Source organism: Ailuropoda melanoleuca, chromosome X, assembly GCF_002007445.2.
Source record: "Ailuropoda melanoleuca isolate Jingjing chromosome X, ASM200744v2, whole genome shotgun sequence".
NCBI classification, from domain to species: Eukaryota; Metazoa; Chordata; class Mammalia; order Carnivora; family Ursidae; genus Ailuropoda; species Ailuropoda melanoleuca.
In genome coordinates this window covers 26789675-26813570 of record NC_048238.1, presented here as the reverse complement: position 1 = coordinate 26813570, position 23896 = coordinate 26789675, and the positions used below count along the sequence as shown (strand labels likewise).

At 40.9% G+C, this 23896-nt stretch overlaps 1 protein-coding gene and 1 pseudogene across 9 annotated transcripts in view; one reads left to right on the top strand and one right to left on the bottom strand.

Annotated features, from left to right (window-relative positions):
• The window catches only part of LOC117797479, a 104633-nt pseudogene extending 96033 nt beyond the window's left edge, over positions 1–8600 (bottom strand).
• The window catches only part of DMD (dystrophin), a 2070581-nt gene that overhangs the window by 1687213 nt on the left and 359472 nt on the right, over positions 1–23896 (top strand). For all 9 annotated transcript variants that reach the window (XM_034649821.1, XM_034649815.1, XM_034649816.1 and 6 more), the window contains 2 exons: positions 12570–12742; positions 22699–22855. In XM_034649821.1, coding sequence (XP_034505712.1) covers positions 12570–12742; positions 22699–22855 — 330 coding nt within the window. The remainder of the gene's footprint in view (positions 1–12569; positions 12743–22698; positions 22856–23896) is intronic.

Sequence of the window (23896 nt, the reverse complement as noted above, 5' to 3'; positions counted from 1 at the left end):
CCCCCCACCATGTAGTCACTTTGTGCCTAGGATCAGTGAGACTAATTCCAAGATACGTAAGTCAGCAAAATCGTATTGTAGTCACATTTTTTCAATGTGTTCTTCTTCCTGGGAATTTTCCGTTAAAACAGTAGTTGAAAGATCTGTTGTCTTCATTAATTCATTGTATTTCTTGCAGGTGGAGGTAGCTGCCAGCAGGCTACTGCCTCCCTATTTACTCTCAGTGGGTCTTGGAAGCCCATGAAATTAGAGGTTATATTTTGTGGTTATGAGTATTTCTGCAGGTTTCTCAGGACAGGATCCATCATTTTCATAAAGGCATTCATGACCGCCAGGAGGTTAAGGCCCATTATGCAAGACCGATGTTCATTCTCAAAGAGGGTCGGTCCTGGAGTAGCTGTATCGACATCACTTGGAAACTTGTTATAAATGCAAATTCTTGATCTCTATGCCAGATCTACAGAATCATGAACTCCAGGGTTTGGGCCCAGTAGCCTGTGTTTTAATAAGCCCTCCATGTGGTTCTTAAGCTCACTCAACTTTGAGGACCACTGCATTGGACAGGTTACCAATACACAATGCAAAAGTTCATGTTCACAGGTACATGTGGATGACACAGAGAAAACACACCCCTCTCTCCCACCCCCCCCCATGGACCTTTCCCTCTGGCCATATAGAGTTGCTCAGTTCTGACGTGTACTCTTGTCTCACCTCAGCTCATCTTCAGCTTTACTCTTGCCCTTCCCGGTGTCTCAAATTTCATCCTCTCACTTCTCTCCTGGTCAGCTCCTCCTCATCCCTCAAGACCCTGCTCACCTAACATTATGGGTGTGATGGCATCTGCAAATCTTGGTGACAGGGCTAATTGCTCTGTTCTCGTTGGGCTGTGTCTGCTTTAACATTAACATATAACATTATCACTGAAGACTTTTTCAGGAGACTCTGGGGTCCTTGAAATAAGAAACATCTCTTGTGGTTTTACGATTGCCTTCGAACATGATTTTGGTGAGACCCCCATCTTGCTGCCACTGCACAAAAGGAAAAAAGTCAGAAAGTCAGAAAGGAACAAAACTCCAGCAGAACCAGGCAGAAGGGTTTTCAGCAAGCACCTCTATTTTCTACTCAAGATAACATTAATAATTAGGTATCATCCACATTGGTTTCTTAGTCCCCTGCTGCTGAGGTTTTTCTCTATTAAACTCTCAACTACATCAGAAATTTCAGCAGGGATTCATGACAACTGAACAGTCCCTCCATCCCTATCTGAGAAGAGTAGACCAAGAACATTTGTCCACAGTAAAGCACTATGGACATAATCTGTTTACCACTTCTCTTTCTTGGGGTGACCAGACTTCTTGATGTACATTCCAGATCAGTGACAATGACGAAATCCATCTCTCATTTCTCCTTCCTTACTCAGGGCACTGTGAAGCAGGTTTCCACTGTTTTGTGACATATTCCAGTGTAACTCCCACATAAAAATTCTTATGATGTAAAATAATTTATCAAGACCTCCTTTTCTCTGATCTAGTCCTTTATTAAAACTTATATAATTTATCTCATGGGCATGGAAAAACCTAAGCTTTTCCAAACCTTACTCTCCTGGAGATAGTTTTTCAGATGTACCTATTCTCAGATGAAAGAAGTATCATCACATGGCCAAAGGCCGAGGATGCCCTGCGTCTGTTTCAGCAAGTTGGTCCAGGTCTCTAGGATGTTCCCAACTGAACTGAATGCTTTGGAAAAGATTAGTTGGTATGCAACAGAAGACTCATGAGTGAGTTTTTGGCTTCAGCATAGTAGGTTCTAGGAATGAAGAAACATCTTAGATATTTTGCCGGATGCTATTTTGGCAGTTTACTGATTTATGAGATTTCCTTTGGCAGCTAGGCCAGTGTTATCTATCTTTACAGTAATGTCCATGTGCATATACCTTCTTCTTCCCTTTTCTTATACATTGGAAAAGAGAGTATATTTTTTCCCAGTCACCGTCCACCCTGTTCCATGAGAGAAGAAAAGCTAAACAGGGGAAAGTAACTCCCTGGGCACAAAAAAAACCATTACACTCTCCAGAAAAAGCAATTTGCTCTACTTGGTAGTAGACAGAAATTAACTCACCAAAGAACAGCAGTGAATCAGACCTAATTATGTCAGTAGGACTTTAGTTAACATCATGTTACTAGAACCTTCTTTAACATTCACACTTTATGGATACCTAGAATTCATTTTAAAGGTAATATCTCTAAGCTTTTGATGAATGAATACCCACAAATGAATATGGTTGTGTCCAATGTGTGTTTGTGAATTATTAGGATACTGTCCTGCTATTTAAAATGAAAAAATATAAAATCATCTTAGATTTATTATGTCATTAACCTATTCCAAACAATTGCCTTAGTGTTGGGTTGTTTGTGGCTGTGTTGGGATATTAGGAGGGATTTCTTTGGAGGGGTGGGGGACGGAATAAAGTTGTTCTGCATTTACAACATTCATAATTAAAACGAGCCAGAGAAAATTAGCTACATGGCTGTTATGATTTCTAGTGTATTATCAAAAATAATTATGGCACTTTGCCATATGTTCTTGCCTTCTTCTTACATATTGCTGTTGGGATAAGATGAGACTTGACATCAACTAATTGCTTATTTCTAATATACAGTCTTGAACTACACAGATTCTCTAGAGAGAAAAGAAGGAGCTCGGTGACAAAAAGATTCAGGAAATAGGAGCTTTTCTAACTTTCAGTTCTGTACATAATATAGACAAATTGTGTAGATAAATATAACCAGATGTGTATTAGTCCATGGGAAGATAGTTGACTATTTTAAGAATAAGAATGTGTTCTGTTCATTTAGAGCCATTGAAAATCATGAAGGGTGTGAGTTCAGAGTTGACTGAGGAGGGATAAATAAGGAAATACCTAACTGGAATCTAATTCAGTTGCCTGACCATTCCTCTCAGAGCATCACAGAAAATTACACAAACTAAGTATCACACAAGTACCTTAATGAATTAATTATTGTGTTGTGTTACATGTAGCCCAACTCAGAAGATACTTGCCTTGTATTTGAAGAGTGGGGAGGAATTAAGGGGAATCAAAAGAATACCAATTCAGACAGATCTGTGCCCTCATCCTGCTTCTACCACCTAACGGCCGTGAGATTCGGACACGTTCCTTCCATCTCTCCAAATTGTAGCTTGCTCGGCTGGGGGATAAGAAGGCCTACTTCACAGAGTTGATGAGGAGGATTTATAAGGAGTGTGAGTATTAGTTTCCTGCCCCATTTTATCCCTCCACTCCACTCCCCACCCCTCATCATGGCTCTGCAATAATAAATATGTTTCAGTGTCGGAAAGGCCATGTGGTCTTTCTCAGATAAGGATAGTTATCTTTGAACGGGCTGAAGCCTGCACATAAAACATAATACAAAACCAAAAGTACCTTCAACATCGCAGACTTTTCATGTGTGGCTGTCTCTATGATTTAAATGTGCCATCTCGAGTTTAAGTGTGAAGGCCTTTCAGGATTACCATTGGCAGTGATCTTCCGAAAAATGTCTCAGGGAGAAAATACAACCCCAATTATGAGCAATGAAGCCATAGAGCAATATCTGGAAAAATATTGTAACACAGTGTAGGTTTTTATATGAATTTTAGATATATTAGTGAAAAAGAAAACAGCCTGCCTAAGGTCTTATTTTATCTTCCACCACCAACATCGTGAAGGCATGTCATTCCTTTTTATAACTTAAGTGCTGAGCCAAATGGGTACCAACATTAGCTCCCCACTGTGTCCATGGCACATTAGCTCTTTAAAACACCTCATGCTGTGTTACTGTACCCACCCTTTCTCAGGACTGGGTGTTCTTTAAAACCCATTCCCATATACTTTAGGAGCCCTTCTTAGATGTATTTGGGGTGGGAGTCTCCTGCGTCTTTGTGTCTGTGTGCAGCTTTGGTGTCTGTGCCTTTGCCTTGTCATTGTAATTTACGTGGTACCGAGGGGTGAGTGCGTGTATATGTGTGCTGAAAACACAGCATCTATAGAGGGGCACCTGGGTGGCTCAGTCGGTGGAGCGCCCGTGGCTCGGTTTCAGCTCAGGTCCTGATCTCATGGGTCATGGGATCGAGGCCCGCGTGAGGCTCTGTGCTCAGTGGGGAGTCTGCTTGAGATTCTCTCTCTGCCCCTCCCCTCCTCAAATAAATAAAAATAAATCTTTAAAAAATAAATAAAACACAGCATATATAATGTTTGTCTTCTGGGGAAAGGAAACTTAAAGTAACATTTCTGCCTTTAAAATGCTTTTCTGAACAGTTATCGCTTTGCCTAATTCTACCTTCCAAAGGTAGACCAAGGGAAGGATGAAAGTGAGTCACACATGCAGCTATTTGTGTCATTTATGAGCATTTATGAGCTCAGTGATGGTAGCATCCCTCCTCCTTCCTTCCTGGTTTCGGAGCCACCACGTTATTGGCTCAAGAATGTCTAAGGCTGCCTGTCGGCTAATTTCCTGCCTCCATTCTTTGCCTGCTGCCATTGCCATTTACCCGGAAAACTGCCCCCCAAGGTAATCATTCTCAAATACTTTGATAGTATGTCATGTCTGCTGTGGTGAGAAGAATGGTGTACATGTGGTGTGGGGGGTGCTCTTTGGTGATGGGGATCAAATAATAGGTACAGCTGGATTTCTTTGCTGTTTATGCTGTTTCTCTTTTTGTTCATCCTATTATGCTGTGAACCTCAAGAAGGTAGAAGTTTGTTTTTCACCCCTGTGGGCCTAGATGCTGATATGCGAAATATTAGTGGGAGGAAGGAAAAGGAAGGAAGGAGGGAGGAGGGAAGAAGGAAGGAAGGAAGGAAGGAAGGAAGGAAGGAAGGAAGGCAGGAAGGAAAGAACTTTAGGGCAGGGACTACATCTTTCTTACATTGTATGTGTTCCCGTAGCTTGTAGCGAAGTCTTGGAAGTAGGATAGGCACTTAAATGCATGTTTGTGTGGTGGGTCAATACGCAGCACACTTTTGCACTGTGGCAGAATGAAACAAAACTAGGAAAAACGTGACTCAGAAGAGCAAAGACACTTCCCATCTTACTTCCAACCTAGTACATCCGAAGTGAACTCTTCAATTTTAAAAAGTAATTTTAAGGCTAGAGTCAAACCAGAGGGTCAGACAAGGAGAGAAAGCATCACAGGTTACCCGTGTTTGGAATTGCTTAAGGCGGTCTGGCGGATGGGATTTTGCTCGGTTTCCTCCAGGGTAACCCACCCTAGGCCAGGCATTTTTAAAGATTAGATTTTGAAATAAAGGCTTGTACCTGGGGACGTACTGAGGCAGGAGAGCATATCCCTTCTCTCCACTGTTCTAGTGCATAAGTGTGAGAATTTTCGAATGAGATAGGAAAGCAAAGACAACAAACCCTGCAGGATAATAGTCTCTGAGGACCTTAATAACAGCCATGTTTAAAGCACAGCCCTTGGACTCCTAAGTCCATAGCCGCTCGTTGTAAGATGCACTGCGACGCAGTGGACCCAAAAACACACTCCTCATCTACCTAGAGCAAACAGGTTCCAAGCCAAACGGCAGCCCTCACATGAACTCTTGTTTCTCTTGGGATGACAACTCTGCGGCTTTAAAAGGATTGCAACGGCCGCATATAGAATAGGGGGAAACAGTCACACCCTCTGTGAGTCTGGACCCAGCTGCATTTCCTGCCTGAGTTAGGAACCTCTGGTGGTTAGATTACAGTCCTTATAAGGCCAAGATTGTAGGTCCAATTCCTTTATATGGGTGCTTCTCAAAAAATCCATTAGGAGGGATAATTCTGTTTTGTTTTGCTAGTTTTAATGTCCAGTCGTACCAGACTGATACTTTTGTAACATGCAATAAAAATGAATTACTTTAAAAACCTACAAAAACCAGACACAAATTGCAACCCCATGCTTTTTATTTTTAGATTGCTGTAAACGTTTCTAAAGATCTACTCTCAATTTCTGTTCTCATAATGGAATATGGGTGGGGTGTGTGTGCGCGTGTGTGTGTGTGTGTTCCCCAATCTCAAGTATTTCGAGCGCCTGTTTCGCAAGTCATTTTGGATCGCAAAGCTAAGGGAGTTTTACTTTTGTATGTGTATTTTTGTTTGTTGAATTTCTTTAAAGCATCAACACCTTTTCAGGATAACTATGTTGGATAAATTCATTTAAAGAGTTTTATATATACTGCTTCTTTCTTAAATAGAGTGTACTGAACATAAACCTGCTTTTTCTGCTGAATTTAGGGTCTTCATTATGAAAACGAGTTTGCTTCACATGCAAGCTAGGTGATGCCTTCAATGGCTAGTATGTAAGGCTATAAGTGGCCGCACTGTGTAACCCGGGTCACCCATGTGTCCCGCAGCTCCTTCTACACCTTGCTGGTTCTGTCAGGTGTCACTCCTGGCCACGTGCAATGTAGCAGGAGGTAGCTCACAGATGCCTTCTCTCCTGTTTGGATCTTCTGTTTCTGACGTATTTTAAGTTCTTGGAAATCAGATCACCGCTCTTTTTTTTTTCCCTATCAAGTGTATTTGAATTAGGTAAAAGTTATCAGTAAAGAGGAACTAATGGCCTTATCATTATTCGCCTACTAATTGCTTTCAGAAAAGATTAGAGATTGTGTGTCTGTAATGAATTTTACAGGGAGATGTGGTGGTCACTTATGTTTGTTCTTCCTGCATCTTTTTGTCCGTTTTCTTGATGACTTCTTGGTCATGTTCAAGATAGGGAGGTCATCATTTGTTGAGTTCTTTTTTAGAGACAAATAATTCCATGTACATAGGAAAGAAAATATTTGGATAGTGTTACCCAGGGTGTTTTTGAATATTGTCATAACCATTTGTTTGGAGAATAAAAAGAAGGGTGTCACCCTAACTGACTCTTGACTTCTCTCTCCTGTATTTTGCTTCTAGTAAAACTTTTATAACTTTTCATATTCTTCTCCAGTTGTCTTATTACTTAGGGACCCGTGGATCATTCTACTTGTTGAATGAGATAGTACAAATGTAATATTCCATGATCTTGTGTTTCTCCTACTTTTTCTTGTGAACTTTTATTCTCAGTGGCTTCCTGGAAGAAGGTCTTCATCCCGCTTAGTTGAAGGACCTCGACTACATTCCATCTATTGCTTCCTAACACACATCATGTGTTCCAATCAGGCCATGCTGTTCATTGTTCCTGCTCATAAAGCAAACTCACTCCCATCTTCTGCCATTCTAACGCTCTTCTTCCCAGTGGGAATGCCCTCTTCCCTCTCCCTCTCTCAGTCTTAGCCATTCTTCAAGACTCAAACCAAGTCGCGTGAGTTCATGAAGTCTATCACTTCATTTCCACCCTGATTCTCTTAGAAGAGCAACCCTTATATTAGCTATTACTTATTAAAGGCCTGTTGTGTTCTGGACACTGTTCAAAGTATTTTACAAAAATTATTCCATGTAATATTCACAACAACCCAGCAGGGAGGTATTACTATTTAATATTTAGCGAAGCCAAAAAGATTAAAGTTTTCAAACTTATGCAGCTAATAAGGGAAAGAGAAGGGACAGACTCAAACCATGTCTCCTTAACGGCACTTCACCATTGCTTTTCCCTGGAGGCTGAGAAAGGGCACTTAGGACAGGAGGAGGCTACACTCTCAGACAAGAAGGGGGTCTGAGATTTGGAAAAGCTCTCCAGGGAACGGGATTCTCCCTACTTCTAAAACTGCTGCACTGTGAACATACCACTTGCCTGACTGCTGAACTTTTTGATGTCACCTTGGAGATTTGCTCTGTAAGTGCACAGAACTGAAGGCTCTATGGTTCTTTGGCAGGGTGTGGGTCAACAAATTATGTTTTTTAGTGGCACCCATTTTCTCAATTACTTTATGTTCTCTCTTGTTGTATTGAATATGTCTCTGTCCACTGCTTCAGATCTGTTTAACAGTCTCCATGTTATTAAGACCATACAGAGATGCTCGGGGTACAGAAACCATTACTCTGCATTGTCTGATGGCAGTACTAGACTTGCTGAAACTGAGGCAGGACTAGGATTAACAGGAAAAATTAATTGGGAAAATTTTTATTTTTTTTAAAGATTTTATTTATTCATTTGAGACAGAGAGATACAGAGAGAGAGAGAAACAGCATGAGCAGGGAGAGAGGCAGAGGGAGAGGGAGAAAAAGGCTCCCCACTGAGCAGGGAGCCTGACACAGGGCTTGATCCCAGGACCCAGAGATCATGACCTGAGCCGAAGGCAGACGCTTAACCATCTGAGCCACCCAGGCGCCCCTATTGGGAAAATTTTTAAATCAATAGGAAAAAAAAATCTCAGAGGTGACATAGCCTAGCAGTTAAGAGCAACAGTCCCTGGAGTTCCAACAGCTGGGGTTTAAAATCTGGCCACGTGGTTTATTAGCTGTGTGACCTTGGGCATTTTTACTTATACATCTCTGAAATCTCATTCTCTTCCATGTAAAATGCAAATACTAATCATGCCTGCCCCAGAAGGTTACTGAGAGGCCTCACCGAGCTCACGTACATCCAGTGTTCTGGCCGACGTCTGGTATAGAGGAAGTCGTCTTATACATGTTGTCGCTGCCACTGCACTTGTTTTTGTGGTTATAAAACAAATACCTTTTTTCCCCTGCTCATTTGCTATTGTTCTTTTTATTTTTTTAAGATTTTATTTATTTATTTGACAGAGAGAGAGAGAGTGAGAGGGAGGGAGAGGGAACACAAGCAGGAGGAGTGGGAGAGGGAGACGCAGGCTTCCTGCTGAGTACGGCTCCATCCCAGGAGTCTGGGATCATGACCCGAGCCAAAGGTAGACACTTCACCAACTGAGCCACCCAGGTGCCCCCGTTATTGTCCTTTTTAAAGAATATGATCACAAAAAGAAGAGAAAAATTAGATAGCCTGCCTTGGATGTGGCAACTCTGGCTTTGGGATCTTTTCTAGTTAAGTCAGAAGTAAAATAAAGCTACTTAAAAATGCCTGCAAAGGTTCCTTTTTGTCCAGGTGGGCTATCCTCTGAGAATTCTCTTTACCCCCAATTCCTGCTTTTCTATGGCCCCTGAGTCAAAGGTTCATCTTAAGCTAAACGCCATCATGGTAGTTTTATGCAGGTGTGAGTGTGTCCCTTCCTACATGTCCTGTCAATGTCTCCTCCCATCTAGGACTCATGCTGCCCACTTGTATTGAGAAATCTCCACTACAGCATAGCAGCCTCCAAAAAAAAAAAAAAAAAAAGCCTTGCATTCCTCACTGATACTCACCTCCATCTTAGGGCAGGCTCCCTGAGTCCCATAACCTGACAGGTTCCCTACCAGCCTGCCATCCCCAAAGAACATGGGTGAGCTACATTGATACTGACGTGTCAAGTCACTACTTAGTGTCATGTTTCCGTGGTTCTCGTAGACAAAGGAACACATTGCTGAAGGGAAATTTTCTGTTCTGGCAGCAAAGATACTCTATAGTAAGGAGACCTCAAACACTTCTGGTTTTGGCTCACAAATGGTCCCGGATGCCCAACTGTCAAATAAGAAGTGGAAACGGTAGTCAGGATTCCACTTTTCATTCAGAATAAATCAATCCATGTAGGTCAATTTCTGATCAAAATCAGTAATGCCGACTTTCCAGGTGCTTTTCCCTCACCAGTTGTTTTCCCCTCTTCTCAGCAGTAGCCTTGTTCAGCTTCAGCAACTACTGTCTCTTACAGCCAGTGGGAACAGCAAATGGGGCAGTGGGAACAGCCCAAGATCTTCTAGAGTCAAAAGAACTCGAATTCTAATACTTCCAGGATAGGTGACTTTAGGCAAATCAGTGAAACATCTCTCCCCTTCAGTGCTCTCATATGAAAAACAGAGAAGGCATGTAGTTCACGGGACCAGGAGGAAGAATAAAGAGGTACATTTGTGTTTTGTATCTTTTACCATTTGTGTGTCATGTGTTGTTGCTCTCACCCACCACGACCCAGAGAAAGAGTAGCTGACTGTCAATGCCAAGACTTGACTTCAGCCCCTCTGGACTTCCAAGGGGAGGGAGAGTTTTTATCCAGACATCTATGAGGTGTGGCAGGAAATTCTCATCAGTGTTTAATTGGCAATATGAATAAATTAAATAAAAAGCACACACTAGGTTTTAGGAAACATAAAGACAGAGCTGTCTCTTGCATACCTCTCATTTTCCCGCAGTGCTGAGACTAGACAAATAGTCCTCAAAAAATACTGGTTTATCAATTTTACGTTTATTTCTTTGTTGATAATACAACAAAGATGTTTCTATGTGGCGTAATGGAAATGGCAGAGATAAAAATTAGCGAATTAATGAGTCAACTTTGTATTTATGCTTGGGAAGACACCTCATTTTTTCAAGAAGGTGTTGACGTCATGATATACAGGATCTTGAGGAACCGCTGATTGAGCCCGGGTCTCAGGCTCAATGCAGGATATGAAAATTCACGTGAACTCTCATTTATATGCATGTTAAGGAAGACAGCTGATTGTATAAGTCAGAATGTATCTTATTTTCTTCAACAACTAAAGGTTTGGTTTCAATCCCCTAAGTGTGTCCTCTGAGGCAAAGTTTTCAATCAAATACAACGAGAAGAAGAGTAAAGTAAAAAGGGAAAAGTGGGGGAATTATGTGGATAACTTGGATCTGTTTGGTTTGGAGTCCTGATTTATCTAGATGAATTAACCTCACTTTTCTCTTTTCCTAAGGAAGTGGCAGATTCAGGAGGGTGGGTTTTGCCGTGAGGGTACACACACATGGAGGAGACATCTGTTTGTTTGATCAGGCTCTGTTCTGCAAGAAGCCCAAAACCAGTTCTCCACCACATGAGCTAGTTTCAAAATCGGGCTATTTCCTTCCAGAAGGAGACTGTTTGTGACGGGATAGAGAGAGAGGCTGCTTGGTCTGTTGGAGTATTTCCCTTCTTTCAACATCGGATGTCCTTCCATCCGTATTCCCCCTCGTGACTTCCCATCGCAGAGAATGGGACTGAATTCTCTTTTAGGGTCCATCCATGATACTTTGGCTGCCAAAAAGAGTGACGGGAGCCATTCATCGTCCATCCACCTGACTTGTGCAACATTCCGAGTCTAAGAGTCGGTGACTGAAAGCGCAGGCCAGTTCTTCAGAATTGCTAACGTGTTACCGCTGCCACTGCCCCCTTACCTCAGAAAAGTGATTTCATTCCATTTTAGAAAGAGGGAGCAGGGGGAAAAAAAAAGGTCCTAGTTACACAGATCAATCCAATTGTTCAGAGCTTCAGAATGAATTTTTCAACTTGTTGAACAGAAGCATACAAATCTCTAAAAGCAAGGCAGATAATGTACAAAGCCTCCATTCATTGTGTAGGCAGAAAGGAATGCTGGTCCCCGGCAGCTCTCTAAGGAATGTTCCTTTGGCTTTGACTGTTCTGTTGGGAACAAGGAGGGAAACACATATATAAAATGAATTTATAATGTCTCTGGCTTATAATGGCAAAGTGATAAGAAAAGTTGGCTGTTTAATATAAACTGTCAGTTGCATATTCCAGGCCTCCTCTCTTTGAGGTCCCTCCCACACCCACGGGCCTGGCCACCGTTTGGTGAGGAGTACAAAGTGGCTGTTGATTATTATTGACTGGTGAGGCCTGTGCTCTGAAATTCATTCTGTCAACAGAATGTAAGCGAAGTCGGCGTTTAAAGCAGGGCTCTTTCAGTCGCTGGTTTTTCTCAGGATAGCTATGCAGCAGGATCAGTGCTGTAGTCCCCGGTTCAAGCTGAAAATGTTACACAGGAAGACATACCATGTCAAGGTCAGATTCTTCTACTGTGATAATTTTCTTGATCTGTGTATATACAAATGAGGTGGAATGTGTCATCTCTTATCATAACTCTTATCAAGGTGCAATGGACTTTCTACCTGTGAAGCCTAAAAATACGACGGTATTTTAAAGGCGAAATCTTACTAATAAATGTATGATGCTGTAATAAATGTGTGATGCTATAATGCCAAGGTGAACTTAATGTGTATTATCAAGCAGAGGCTCTCCTGTGATAGATTCCCATTAATGTGCTGGAGCTGCGGACCAAGCACAACCTTGTTGATTAGTCTCTCCGTTGCTTTTATGGTCCGAGTCAACTCTACAGCTTACTTCGGTGCATGGAAAATATGACTTAACCCGTAGTGTGATGAAATGATTGGCCCTGGGGTGCTCTTCATCATGGAATTGCATTTCATATCACTTCCAGTAAACATCGTCTTTCATCTGTGGATGGGTCGATGTAACTTACAAAATTCGTAAAGTCGCAGATGCATCATGTTCCAATTCATGTTGTCAAGGAACAAATTTATTAGACCTAATAAGGTGCCCACTGCCAATCTACATAATCACACGACGAGATGATGCACCAGGAAGAGTGAGCTGGAGGTGCATATTCTTGCTAGTTGGCCCAACTGAAATGTCTTTCGAACGAGCAGCTTATTTTTTACAGTTCTCCAGATTAACGTTTAGCCAGTCTCTCTTGTTTGGTAATTCCGCCCGTGTTCTTCTTCCTGCTGTCTCATAGGACCTCCAAGGAGAAATCGAAGCCCACACAGATATCTATCACAACCTGGATGAAAATGGCCAGAAAGTCCTGAGATCCCTGGAAGGTTCTGAGGATGCAGCCCTGTTGCAAAGACGTTTGGACAACATGAACTTCAAGTGGAGCGAGCTTCGGAAAAAGTCTCTCAACATTAGGTAGGAAAAGATTGGGGGCAAAAAAAGCCAGAAATGAATTAAAACGGGAAGATTTCCTTCCCTTTCCTAGCTCAAGCGGCTAATATCTCATATGTTTATGTAAATCACCCAATTTCAAAATGATTCATTTTATTTTGAATAAATGAATCATTCATTTGCTTGGTATGGAGATGATACTTGAGGGTTCAGATTAGATTAAAATGGAGATGTTTTGGAACCATGGGAGAGATGCATATGAAGACATTAGAGAGAATTTAAATGAGGAACACAGCTATCCTAATTTGATGGAGTTCTCTCTTGGCTTACCACAGGATTATATAAAAAGTGGTAAAATTAACGTATGTTTATCATGGAATTCTTTCTTTGGCATTACTCTAAATGCGTAACAGAGGACATTCCTTACATACCCTAACACTCTCTCGATGTGACCTCTCTGTAGCTCCTGCAGCTAGGTAGAGATTACAGCAACTTCTGGTCTTCAGCTCCCTCTCAGATTTTGTCACGGCGTCCTCTGGAGACTAACCTTTAGTTGTTCTCTGCTCTCCTCTCTTGTATAGTTGCCCCTTTCTTTGTATCGCCTTTCTCCTGAGAAGCTAGCGGATGCAGCTCAGCATTGTTGTAAGGAGCGCAGAGTGAAGCTCTTGCTATACCCCTTGCCAGATGGTTCGGCGAAGGGGCAAAGAGCAGGAATAGTCCAGTGAAATGCCCAGAGTCACATAAATGACATGGGAAGTACGGGGAGTGGAAGTCGGGTCTCCTGCTGTCTAATCAGTTGCTTGTCCTAATTCACGTGTCTTTATAAAAATGTGTCGTGCTCTCTTCTGTGTCTGGAAGAGGGGTCGGAGTGGAGGGCAAATGGGCATCACGGTGGTTGTGAGGGGGCGTGCGAAACCCTGGGAAGAGGTACAACCTTTAGGTCGTAAGATTGCAGAATGGAGATTTCTTTTTCTTCTTTACAGTTCTTCTAAATTGGCCAGACTTTTGACATACAGCAGATTTACTTCAATAACGAGGGAAAATATCACTGAAATTTCATAATTCAAAAGCACTCTCATAAAAACCTGTACTCAATGTGAAGTAATAAGAATGATAGCAACTAACGCACGGCGCATCACAGATCGTTACGTGCCCTAGGCCCTTTATATTTCTTGACCCATTTAATGCTCTCAGCAGCCCAACACGATAGGCTCTGTTATTCTTCTATCTTTATATTTAAAGAAAGTGAGGTACAGGGGGGCTAAATAATTCTCCTGAGGTCATTTAGTAAGTGGCACATCCAATATTGAATACAGGGAGTCCGACTCCAGGGTCGGAGCTTTTAACCATCATATTATCCTGTAGAGTAGAAAGCAGAAAGGAAAAGGTAAGATTCACCTGACTTTGACACATAAATACATACTAAGTGAAAGGATGAAAAAGAGAAACAGATACTTCTAGGAGTAGGACAGGATTCTTTTTTTACCTATAAAGACCACCCCCCCCCGCCCCACCACCAAGTTTGCACCTCAGCTTCCAAGACACTCATTTTTATCTTCCTGTTTGGTTCATGACATTTGTATCGATGTGTTGAGGGTGCTTTGGGGACAACAATGGGCAGTGGCATTTTCAAAGGCAGTGAGATTCCACTTGCTTCCCATGGCTTGAACTCGAAGAGAGGTCAGTGTGCATGATGACAACGGCCACTTTTATCACCTCTGTTGTTAAAAAGGAATGAGACATGTGAAATGAGAAAGATACTGGCAGAAAAAGTGAAAGAGAAGAGTTATTCTTTTTTGCAGGGAAGGAAAAGAAAGGTGCTCTAACTGTTCTGCACATCACTCAGTGCCTTTCCTCTCCTTCATGTGAACTTGATGAAATGAAAGGGGAATCAAAAGCGGCAAACAGCGTGTCAGCCAAAATATGGGCTCTCCGTTCTCAGCAATTTCCCATATGCCAGCCCCTGCAGTTTAATTCTTGCTGTCATTAATCAAGTAGAACACCGTTACCTTGGCTTATCTAAGGTGCTGTGAATTCTGGAATTTAAATATTCTGATTGACGGTTTCAGCTTCTAAGGAGACCTCTCTCATAGTACGCTTTGTGTTATAAGCACTCACTTACAAAAACACAAAGAAATAATTCTTCACATCAGAATGCTTCAGACTCTTTCCTGACACGTCGTCGAAATAACGGTATCCGTCAGTCCGGATTGAATGGCAGGGTTCAGCTGAAAGCAGCCCAGTGCAGGCAGCAATTTGGGATGGTGATGAGGCAGGATAGCCGGACCCTGGAAGAGTTAGACACAGAACCATTCATGACACTTAGAAGCTGGCTTTGTGAATCTAGTCACTTCCTCCATCAGCATAATTTTACAGTGAAAAGTCACCAGGACTAAAAACTAGTTTCAAAGATAGCCCAGAGAAACAGTCCTGTGTTTGCCCAAGCTGTAACACATCATCCTGCAAAAGATGCCAGTTGGTCCGTCATCTTAGAAGGGATTCTGAAGCCATTTTTCTATTTCAAAGTATAGAAACATCAGTACTTAATTACACAGGTGTCCATTTTTTTAAGTTTTTATTGAAATTCCAGGTAGTTAACCGACAGTGTAAATTTAGTTTCAGGTGTAGCATTTAGTGATTCAATGCTTCCATCCATCACCCAGCGCTCATCACGACAAGTGCCGTCCTTCATCCCCGTCACCTGTTTGGAATCCAAATGATTTTGAAGTATTCCTTTGCGTTCCATTGGCTCATAAGAGGTATCCTTGTGCTTCCAGTTCCAAGTCCATATTATGTCCCTTTCCCTCCATTTATTCTCCTTCTGCTCTATGTCTTTTCTCTGCCTGTGATTATGAGTCTTACATAAGTCTCCATCATGTCATTTTATATTGATAGATTTGTCTCTGTTCTTTATGCATCGATATCATCTGTAACATATTTACAAAAATATTCTTCCTCGGACATTTTGAGCACATTATTCCCTTGCTCAAGAACTTCAGTTTTGTCGGTGCCCATATTTTACTCTTTCATTTGTTTCTTTCTTTCATTCCACAAATATTTACCGAGTCTTTACTATGTACTAGTCACTCTTCTAGGCACTGGGGATAAAACTGAATGAAACAGGCAAGAGAAAAATAATTGCTCTTGTGAAATTTATGTGTAGTCATCAGAATCTAGTGGCCCCTCCACTCTCTACCTGATAAGACCCTGATAATCCCTTCTTTTTCCTGTTCTTCCTCTGCCTCCCGGTTTCATCCACGCTGAGCAGCGATCTAATGATTCCCTGGCAGGGATTCTCTGAGCCAAGGAAATTCTGCCTTTTCACCCCATTGCTGCTCTCCACCGGTTTTCTCACTCGCATGTATGAGTATGTGCGTTTGCTGATCCCCACACTTGGGACACCATCCCTCCTCTCATCCTCCACTTTTTCATCCAAATCCCACACTGAGTATCTCCCTCTCTGACTGTTCCTTCACTACGAGGTCTCCCCTGTGCTAGTCTCATTTACCCTTGATGGCACATTCCTGTAAGTATCCATGCGTTGTTTCATAGGCTGTGCTTGCTGCCTCCAGCTAAATCAGATCAATAAAAACCCTGCAAACTCTATTTGAGGGGAATACTTTGAGAAGGACAGGTATTAACCCTTCTTTAAATATTTGGTAGGATTCACCTGTGCAGCCATCTCGTCCTGGACTTTTGTCTCTTGGGAGTTTTTTGATGACCAATTTCAATTTCGTTGCTAGGAATCAGTCTGTTCACATTTTCTATTTCTTCTTGATTCAGTCTCGGAGCGCTATATGTTCTTAGGAATTCATTCGTTTCTTCTAGATTGTCCCATTTGTTGGCATATCATTTGTGTAGTAATCTTTTATAATCAATCCTTTGTATTTCTGCGATGTCCATAGTAACTCGTCTTTCATTTCTGATTTTATTCAAGTCCTCCTTCTTTTTTTGTGGTCATGGTATCTCTCCTGCCAGGTAAGTAGTGAGTCATCCTTTGAGTCTGACTCAAAGCTTATCTATTTTGTTTATCCTTTCAAAAAGCCAGCTCTTAGTCTCATTGATTCTTCCTATTGTTTTTAAGTCTCTTATTTCATTTGTTTCTGCTCTGGTCTTTATTATTTCCTACCTTCCGCTAACTTTCGCCTTTGCCCTTCTTCTACTTCCTGTAAGTATGAGATTAAATTGTTATTTGAGATTGTTCATGCTTCTTGAGGCAGGCCTGTATCTCTATAAACTTCCCTCTTAGAACTGCTTTCGCTGCATCCCAAAGGTCAGGTATTTCTTGGCTTCCTCTTTGACTGTTTCATGGATCTCTTTGTTGTTTCGTAGCACGTTGTTTAGCCTGTACGTGTTTGTGTTTCTTGCATTAGTTTTCTTGTGATTGGTTTCTAGTTTCATCCTGTTGTGGTCGGAAAAGATGTTTGATATGATTTAGTCTTCTGGAATGTTTTGAAACTTGTTTTGTGGGTTATCACATGATCTATCCTGGAGAGTATTCCATGTACACTTGAAAAGAATGTGTATTCTGCTGTTTTGGGGTAGAATGTTCTGTAGGTATCTGCTAAGGCCATCTGGTCTAACGTGTCATTCAAAGCCACTGTTTCCTTATTGATTTTCTGTCTGGCTAATCTGTCCAAGCTCTAAATGAGTCAGTGAGGTAGAGCAGAAGGAGTCCTGGACTGGCATTTGGGTGACCTGCTTTCTCGTCTGGCTCTGTTACTAACAGCCTAGCATACGATCTCGAGCACATCACTTAACTGCTTCAGACTTCAGTATTCTCCCTCACTGAAATGAGGAGATTTAACCAGAGACACGGGTGGTCTCTTCAATTTCCCTAGCAATTCTACCAACCTGTTATTTTTAATTCTGCAGTTACTCTTTATGACCTTAGGCAAATTATTGAAACTTTCTACATTGATTTCCTGATATTTAAATGGCACCGATTAAGTTCAAAGATATGGTGTAAGAAAAAGTAAATAAGATATCTTGGAGAGAAAAGAATGTTTTAATTGAAATCGTATAGTACCATCTCATAATTTCGTTCAAGGAAAGTATATGCCATCTGTTCCATATGCATTATCACATTGCGTTGTGCCCAAGAGGTATAAGGAGAAGTAAATACTCAGTGAGAGTTGAGTCCCACCGAACAAAACAAAACACTGTTTTAGGTGGGAGACAAATAAAGTAAAAAATTTTTACTTGCCTGCACACACACATGCACGTGCACATTCACACACACACACACAGAGTTATTGATGACATTATCCAACATCAGAATTGTGATCAAAGAAAGTGTTTCTCATTCTAAAATGTTCCATTTCTACAACCTTACATTTTGATTTTGAAAATATTAATAATTTGAGAAGCAGTCTAGTGAATTTTTTCCATATGAAATATGTATGCAGATTTCAGTTCAATCTGTCACCAGATTATATTTTCCAGATTATTGTATATACTATTAGCCATGAGAAGTACATATGCTGTGAACATAATTTAGCAAAATTCACATTCTGTGAGGTTTTTATACTTGGGAGAAAAACTTGTAAATGTTATATGCCAATACTCACTTTTATGGAATTCTGAATGCTAATTTGAGAGGCAAGAATACCAACATGATATAGTCAACAGCAATAAAACTCTTAGAGAGTAATTGGTATTAGAAGTTAGAATAGCTTAGGGGGTTTTCTATGATGGAGAATAATTAAGAGCAAGAGGAGGCATGGTCTTTCTACTTTTGAGGAAGAAAAAATGCAACTTAGACATTGACTATTTCTGGCCTCTTTTTCTTACTCTTGGAATGTTAATTATGTTTGAAAGTTGGAGTTCATGGCCTAGCTGGACAAAAAAAAAAAAATGTTTACTTCTCTTTGAGTTTAATTCTCTCTCTTTATTTAAAGCCCTCAAAACTGCCGTTTTATGTCTATGATTCCTTATTACTTCCACATTCTTGCCTTCTCTTTCTATATGCTTTAGAAATATCTTATTACACAAGGGTACCCAAGATATACAGGAGGACATCGTTAGTTTCATAAAGGGAGTGAAAGTGAAAAATGAATTCAGTATAACACATTTTGCTTTAAGAATACATGCCTTTCAGAGTAAAGTTTTATTAAGGATTTCAAACTAGGCATCAACCCAATCATACTTGAAATATCTGTGTCTAGAGAACTAACAATTACTTTAGCAGCCCTATAATTCTTAGCACCCTGACACTGAAGAGTTCCTTAAAGACAAGCATTGTATCCCGACACACCTAGGAGTTCTGCAGTTTACCTCAGCCTTACAAATTGTAGACATTATCTGTTTATTAAAGATCAACACTTGCCTTGTTAAAAGCTAGTAGCCCCTCAGCTCTTGTCTTCATTAATAAAGATTAATAGAAAAACGGGTAGGAGCTAAGTATGCCCCTTCAAACTCCACGTTTATTTTCTGTTGTGTAGGTAGGGTAAATAGAGTATATTTGCCAATGAGCAGGAAGGATTTTTGCACAGAGATCCAAAGCATTTGCTGAAAACCACGAAGGTTGGGGATTTGCTCACATAAGGAAAGTCTGCAGCTTCCACTTCCCATGTCTAAATATGAAAGCTCAGGTTATGTGTGCCTCGGCACTGTCTTTAAACATTTGCATCCCCGCTCCCACATTTGCAGAACAAGAGGGTTGAACAAAAATCTCTAAGGGCCTTACAGCCCTAAGGGCCTATGATAAAACCAGGAGGGGGAAAAAAAGTCATTACAAATAGAAAGAAACATTTTCCAAAGAGACATTCCCAGTACCAACATAGGTTAATCATTTAGAAAGATTTGCTGTAAGATCTTGAAAATAAAAATAGGGCAGCTCCTTCCAACAATTGCATTAGAAATGTGTCTTGAAGACTCTTCACAAGCTTAGCGTAGCCAAAGAAAATGTTTTCTGAGCTCGTGGTGTTTTATTACATTTAGATCACCTTCAAAATCATGTCCTTGACAAATGCCACCTTTGCCCTGTGGAGACCAGCCGGTAATGTTTAGGGCATACAGGAAATACTTCAAGAAAATCTTTCTTAAAGAACAGTCTTGGAGTTCACCTGCTGAGTTGTGAGGGTTCTTGTTAAAAGTACAGAAGGTCTGGAGGCAGAACCTGGGAGTCTGTACCTAACACAAGCCATTTGCGTGTTTCTGAAGTGTGAGAACCAGGGCTTCAGGTTGGATATCTTTGTAAGTGTGGGTTTCAATCAGGAGCCGTGATCTGACTGCCTTTTTCCTCTCCCACCCTTACCCAGTATCCCTTGTCCTTTTTGAACCTTTTGCTTAGGTTCTTGTCACCTCTCTTATGCGTTAGCAAGGAAAAGAAACAGTCATTTGATATGGAGTTAAGGTGATCAAACGTTCCGAAATGTTACCTAACTCCAGACTCCAGGCGCGTGAGAGCCTTTTGTCACCTAAAGTCCCAGGTCCTTCTTCTGCTCCTCTATTAACTCTCTGGACTGTCCTGCCTCCCTGGCTCATAACAGTTTCCCTGTCTCCTGCCCTGAAGTTTCTCTTAGATCCTTTAGAACCAAATTCCCTGGGTCTCAGAGCCACGTTTTCCTCTTGGAGACACAAAGGGTTTCATTGACCCAGTAATGATTAGTCAACCCCATTTCACCTAGAGCCAGGGTGGTGGCAATGCCTTGTGTGAGTGAAGACGCAGCTGGATGCCTCACTGTGGCCAGCCTGCCTTTCAGCATCTTTATCCTCCCCCAGACCTCTCCACCACAGGGCTATTTTGTTTCTTCCACCAGAGGGAGGGAAGCCAAGCATTAGGCATTTCTACATTCTTACCTTACCTTTCGCTCTCTACTCCCAAGGCCTTATGGGGATGTAGCAGCGCTCAAAACTCTTTATTTACCCAGAGCCTCTTCTCCCGTGTGCTGCTTTTCCACATCTGGACTGTGCCTCTCTCCACCTACCTTCCCACACATCCCGCTTGACACCCTTGCTCACCCTCGAGGGGACCACGCTGCAAATTCCAGACACCCCAGGGAATCCCTGTAACCAGTAGGCATTACATGCCATTAAACAGCTAACATCTTGCATAGGGAATTCTCACTTGGGCTTATCATGGAAGCGCGATAATTGAAAGAGAAAGGGAACAGAAGCAGCCAAGAAAGGACCTCTACATTCTATGTGGTCTGCGCTCTTATATTGAATCCGTGGTCTTTATGGTATTTCCGGATTCCTTAATTAGATAATAATGCCCATAGGGTCTTGAACAGTTTAATTCCTCTGATGGAAGTGCCTCTCGTTTTTGTGGACACGTTTGTATTGCTCATAATAGAAAGACAGTTCTAACAATTTGGAGTAGAAAGCTGAAGGAATGAATCAGTTCTAAATCTACGTCTGGGGGCTACACTCATTGTCATTTCAGAATTTTTTTTGTGCAGAGTCAAGTGTGTGCACACAAATACATACATGAACATTTTAGAAAAAATCGATTACAGACTTTTTGGAACCTGTTTTCTCACTTAACAATTGACAGGGTATATCTTCCATATCCCTAAGTATTTGCTGATGCCATCGCATTGACTAGTGTGTAGGATTCATAGGATTTGAACATTGCATTGTATGAATTCACCATTATATATGTAACTGGTTACCTAGTATGGAATATTTAAGTTGTTTCTATTTTGTGTCAATCATAAGTGATGCTATATATAACATTTTTTCTGCCTACGTCTTTGTATGATTTTCCAGTTACTTCCTTAGTATAGATTTTTTGAATTTAAGTTATGGGTCATTGTATTTGCACATTTAAAAAACTTGTAAGTATCGTCCTTCAGAAAGAAAACGATCCCTCAGAAAGTTTGGAACAATTTAATTCCAGCACATAGGCACTATTTGGCGATTCTGTTTGACTAAGACCAGCAGGAGAATTGTATCTGAAATGTCAGGCTAAGTTATGCAACAGCAAAGGGAAATGTTTTTCTACCTGGTTGCTTTACACTTCAGTCTTTGCAGCACTCAAGACTATATTATATTTATGTTATAGGCAGCATTAATTTTTATGAATTAATTAGTAATTGCTGATAATATGTAAGTAATGCAGCGTAATTCTTGATTTACCTGAGGATAGAGCTTTGCTAATATTCCACATTTCTTCTTTGTTTTCCGGATAATGATTTATTTGGTTAATTTAGCTTCTCATCCTTAAGTGAAATGTGGATTTTATAGCACAGATCATTCATTCGTGTATTCTTAAATGGCTTCTACGGAGTAACATGTTCTAAGTACAGTTGATGGTAAAGCACTCATTCTCCTGCCTAAATTATTCATGTTTGGGGGAGGCTTTCAGGCAAATGTCTGATTTTAGTTTTCCACGTGAGTTGTTGTCTCAGTACATTTTACACAAAGGAAACAAAGCGGAAAATGTTGGAACTTGGTGAAAACAAATCCCAGGTGCACACCAATAAAGAAAGGTAGAGGGAAAGGAGAAGCATATGGGAAGAAGAGCAGAAAGGAACAGATGCCAGATGGAAGGAGTCAATGGAAGAGGCTGCCTAGAGTGCAGAAATGGAAAAGTCAAAATGTGGGGGGAGACCTTTCCATTTCTTAAAGGAGGAAGAATTCCAGTACTAGCATGAGTCACTTGAAAACTGAGTGGTTTTTATTAGTCACCGGGAGCCATTTTTTTCTACCAGAAACATTGAGAATCATTGACTGCAACACTATGGAAAAGCAGTCCATTCCAGTGTATGTTTCATGCCAAATGTCCCAGAATTCTTCATGAGGAAATACATATATGGCTAAACACTGTCTACCATCAAAATTGCCGTCAAAACGCCCCCATTATATGGCTTGCAAAAGCAGATCGCTAGATTTTTACTAAGGACTGCTAGACGGTTCATGATAGGCTTGCATCCTGTGGAACGAAACAAACCAACGTACCTTCAGTGGGACTGTTAGACGCATTAATGACCCTTCTAGATATTTTGACCTAGTTTGCTCCTGCTGCTTTTCAGGTCTCATTTGGAAGCCAGTTCTGACCAGTGGAAGCGTCTGCACCTTTCTCTTCAGGAACTTCTGGTGTGGCTCCAGCTGAAAGATGATGAGTTAAGCCGGCAGGCACCCATCGGAGGCGACTTTCCAGCAGTTCAGAAGCAGAATGATGTGCACAGGGTAGGACATTTTTAAGACTAGTGGCTTGTACAGAGTAAACATTTTTAGTGATGGGTTTGAAATGCCTTTTGATTGAAATTAAGTTGACTAGAAATCTTCATTCTGCTAGGGTCTAGGGGTCAATTATAAATAATCCAAGCCATTGTTATTGTAAATGTCAAAAGCTTCTGCATTAATAATATCCTCTAAGAAGTTGCCCTTCTCTTTTAATGATTTTTAAAGACATTTTATTGTGGTAAATACAAAACATATACCAAATCGGACAGAATCCTGTAATAAACAGCCATGTACCCATCAAAACTTCAACAATTATCAGCTCACGGCCAATCTTACTTCTTCCAGACCTCTACTGGTCCTCTATTATTTTGAAATAAGTATCAGGCCTGGATCATTTAATTCATAAATAATTGAGAAAGTATCTCAAAAGATAAGGATCCTCTCTTTCAAGGTAACCACATGGCTACTGTAGTGCTTTTCAAATGTCAATAATTTTGTTCTAACAAATATCCCAGCATTATTCAAATTTCCACTTTTAACATACACATCTTAAATGTTTTAACATATTTTTTGTCTAAATAAGAATTGAAGTAAGGTTCACACATTGCACTTGGTTAATTTGTCTCTTAAATACATTTTGTAAAAAAAATTTTATTTTGAAATAATTATAGATGCATGGTGAGTTGCAAAAATCGTAGTTTCCCTATACTTTTCATCCAATTTGCTCTAATGGTTACATCTTACATAACTATAGGACCTTAAATGTTGTCATTTCAACAGACACTATAAAAAGGTACAGTTACAGCACAGCTCAATTCAGCCTAGCCACATTTCAAGCACACAGTAGCCCAGTGTGCCTCATGGCAGCCATATTGAACAGTACAGTTCAACAGGTTTGATCATATTCAGGTTTGACTTGTTTTGGTAAAACTGCTTCATAGATGGCTGTGTATTCTTCCATCATCAGGAGGTGTATAATGTCTTGCTTTCTCTTTTCCATGTGTGATTTTGGCTGCTGTTCATGATCAATGACTAGGGGTTGCA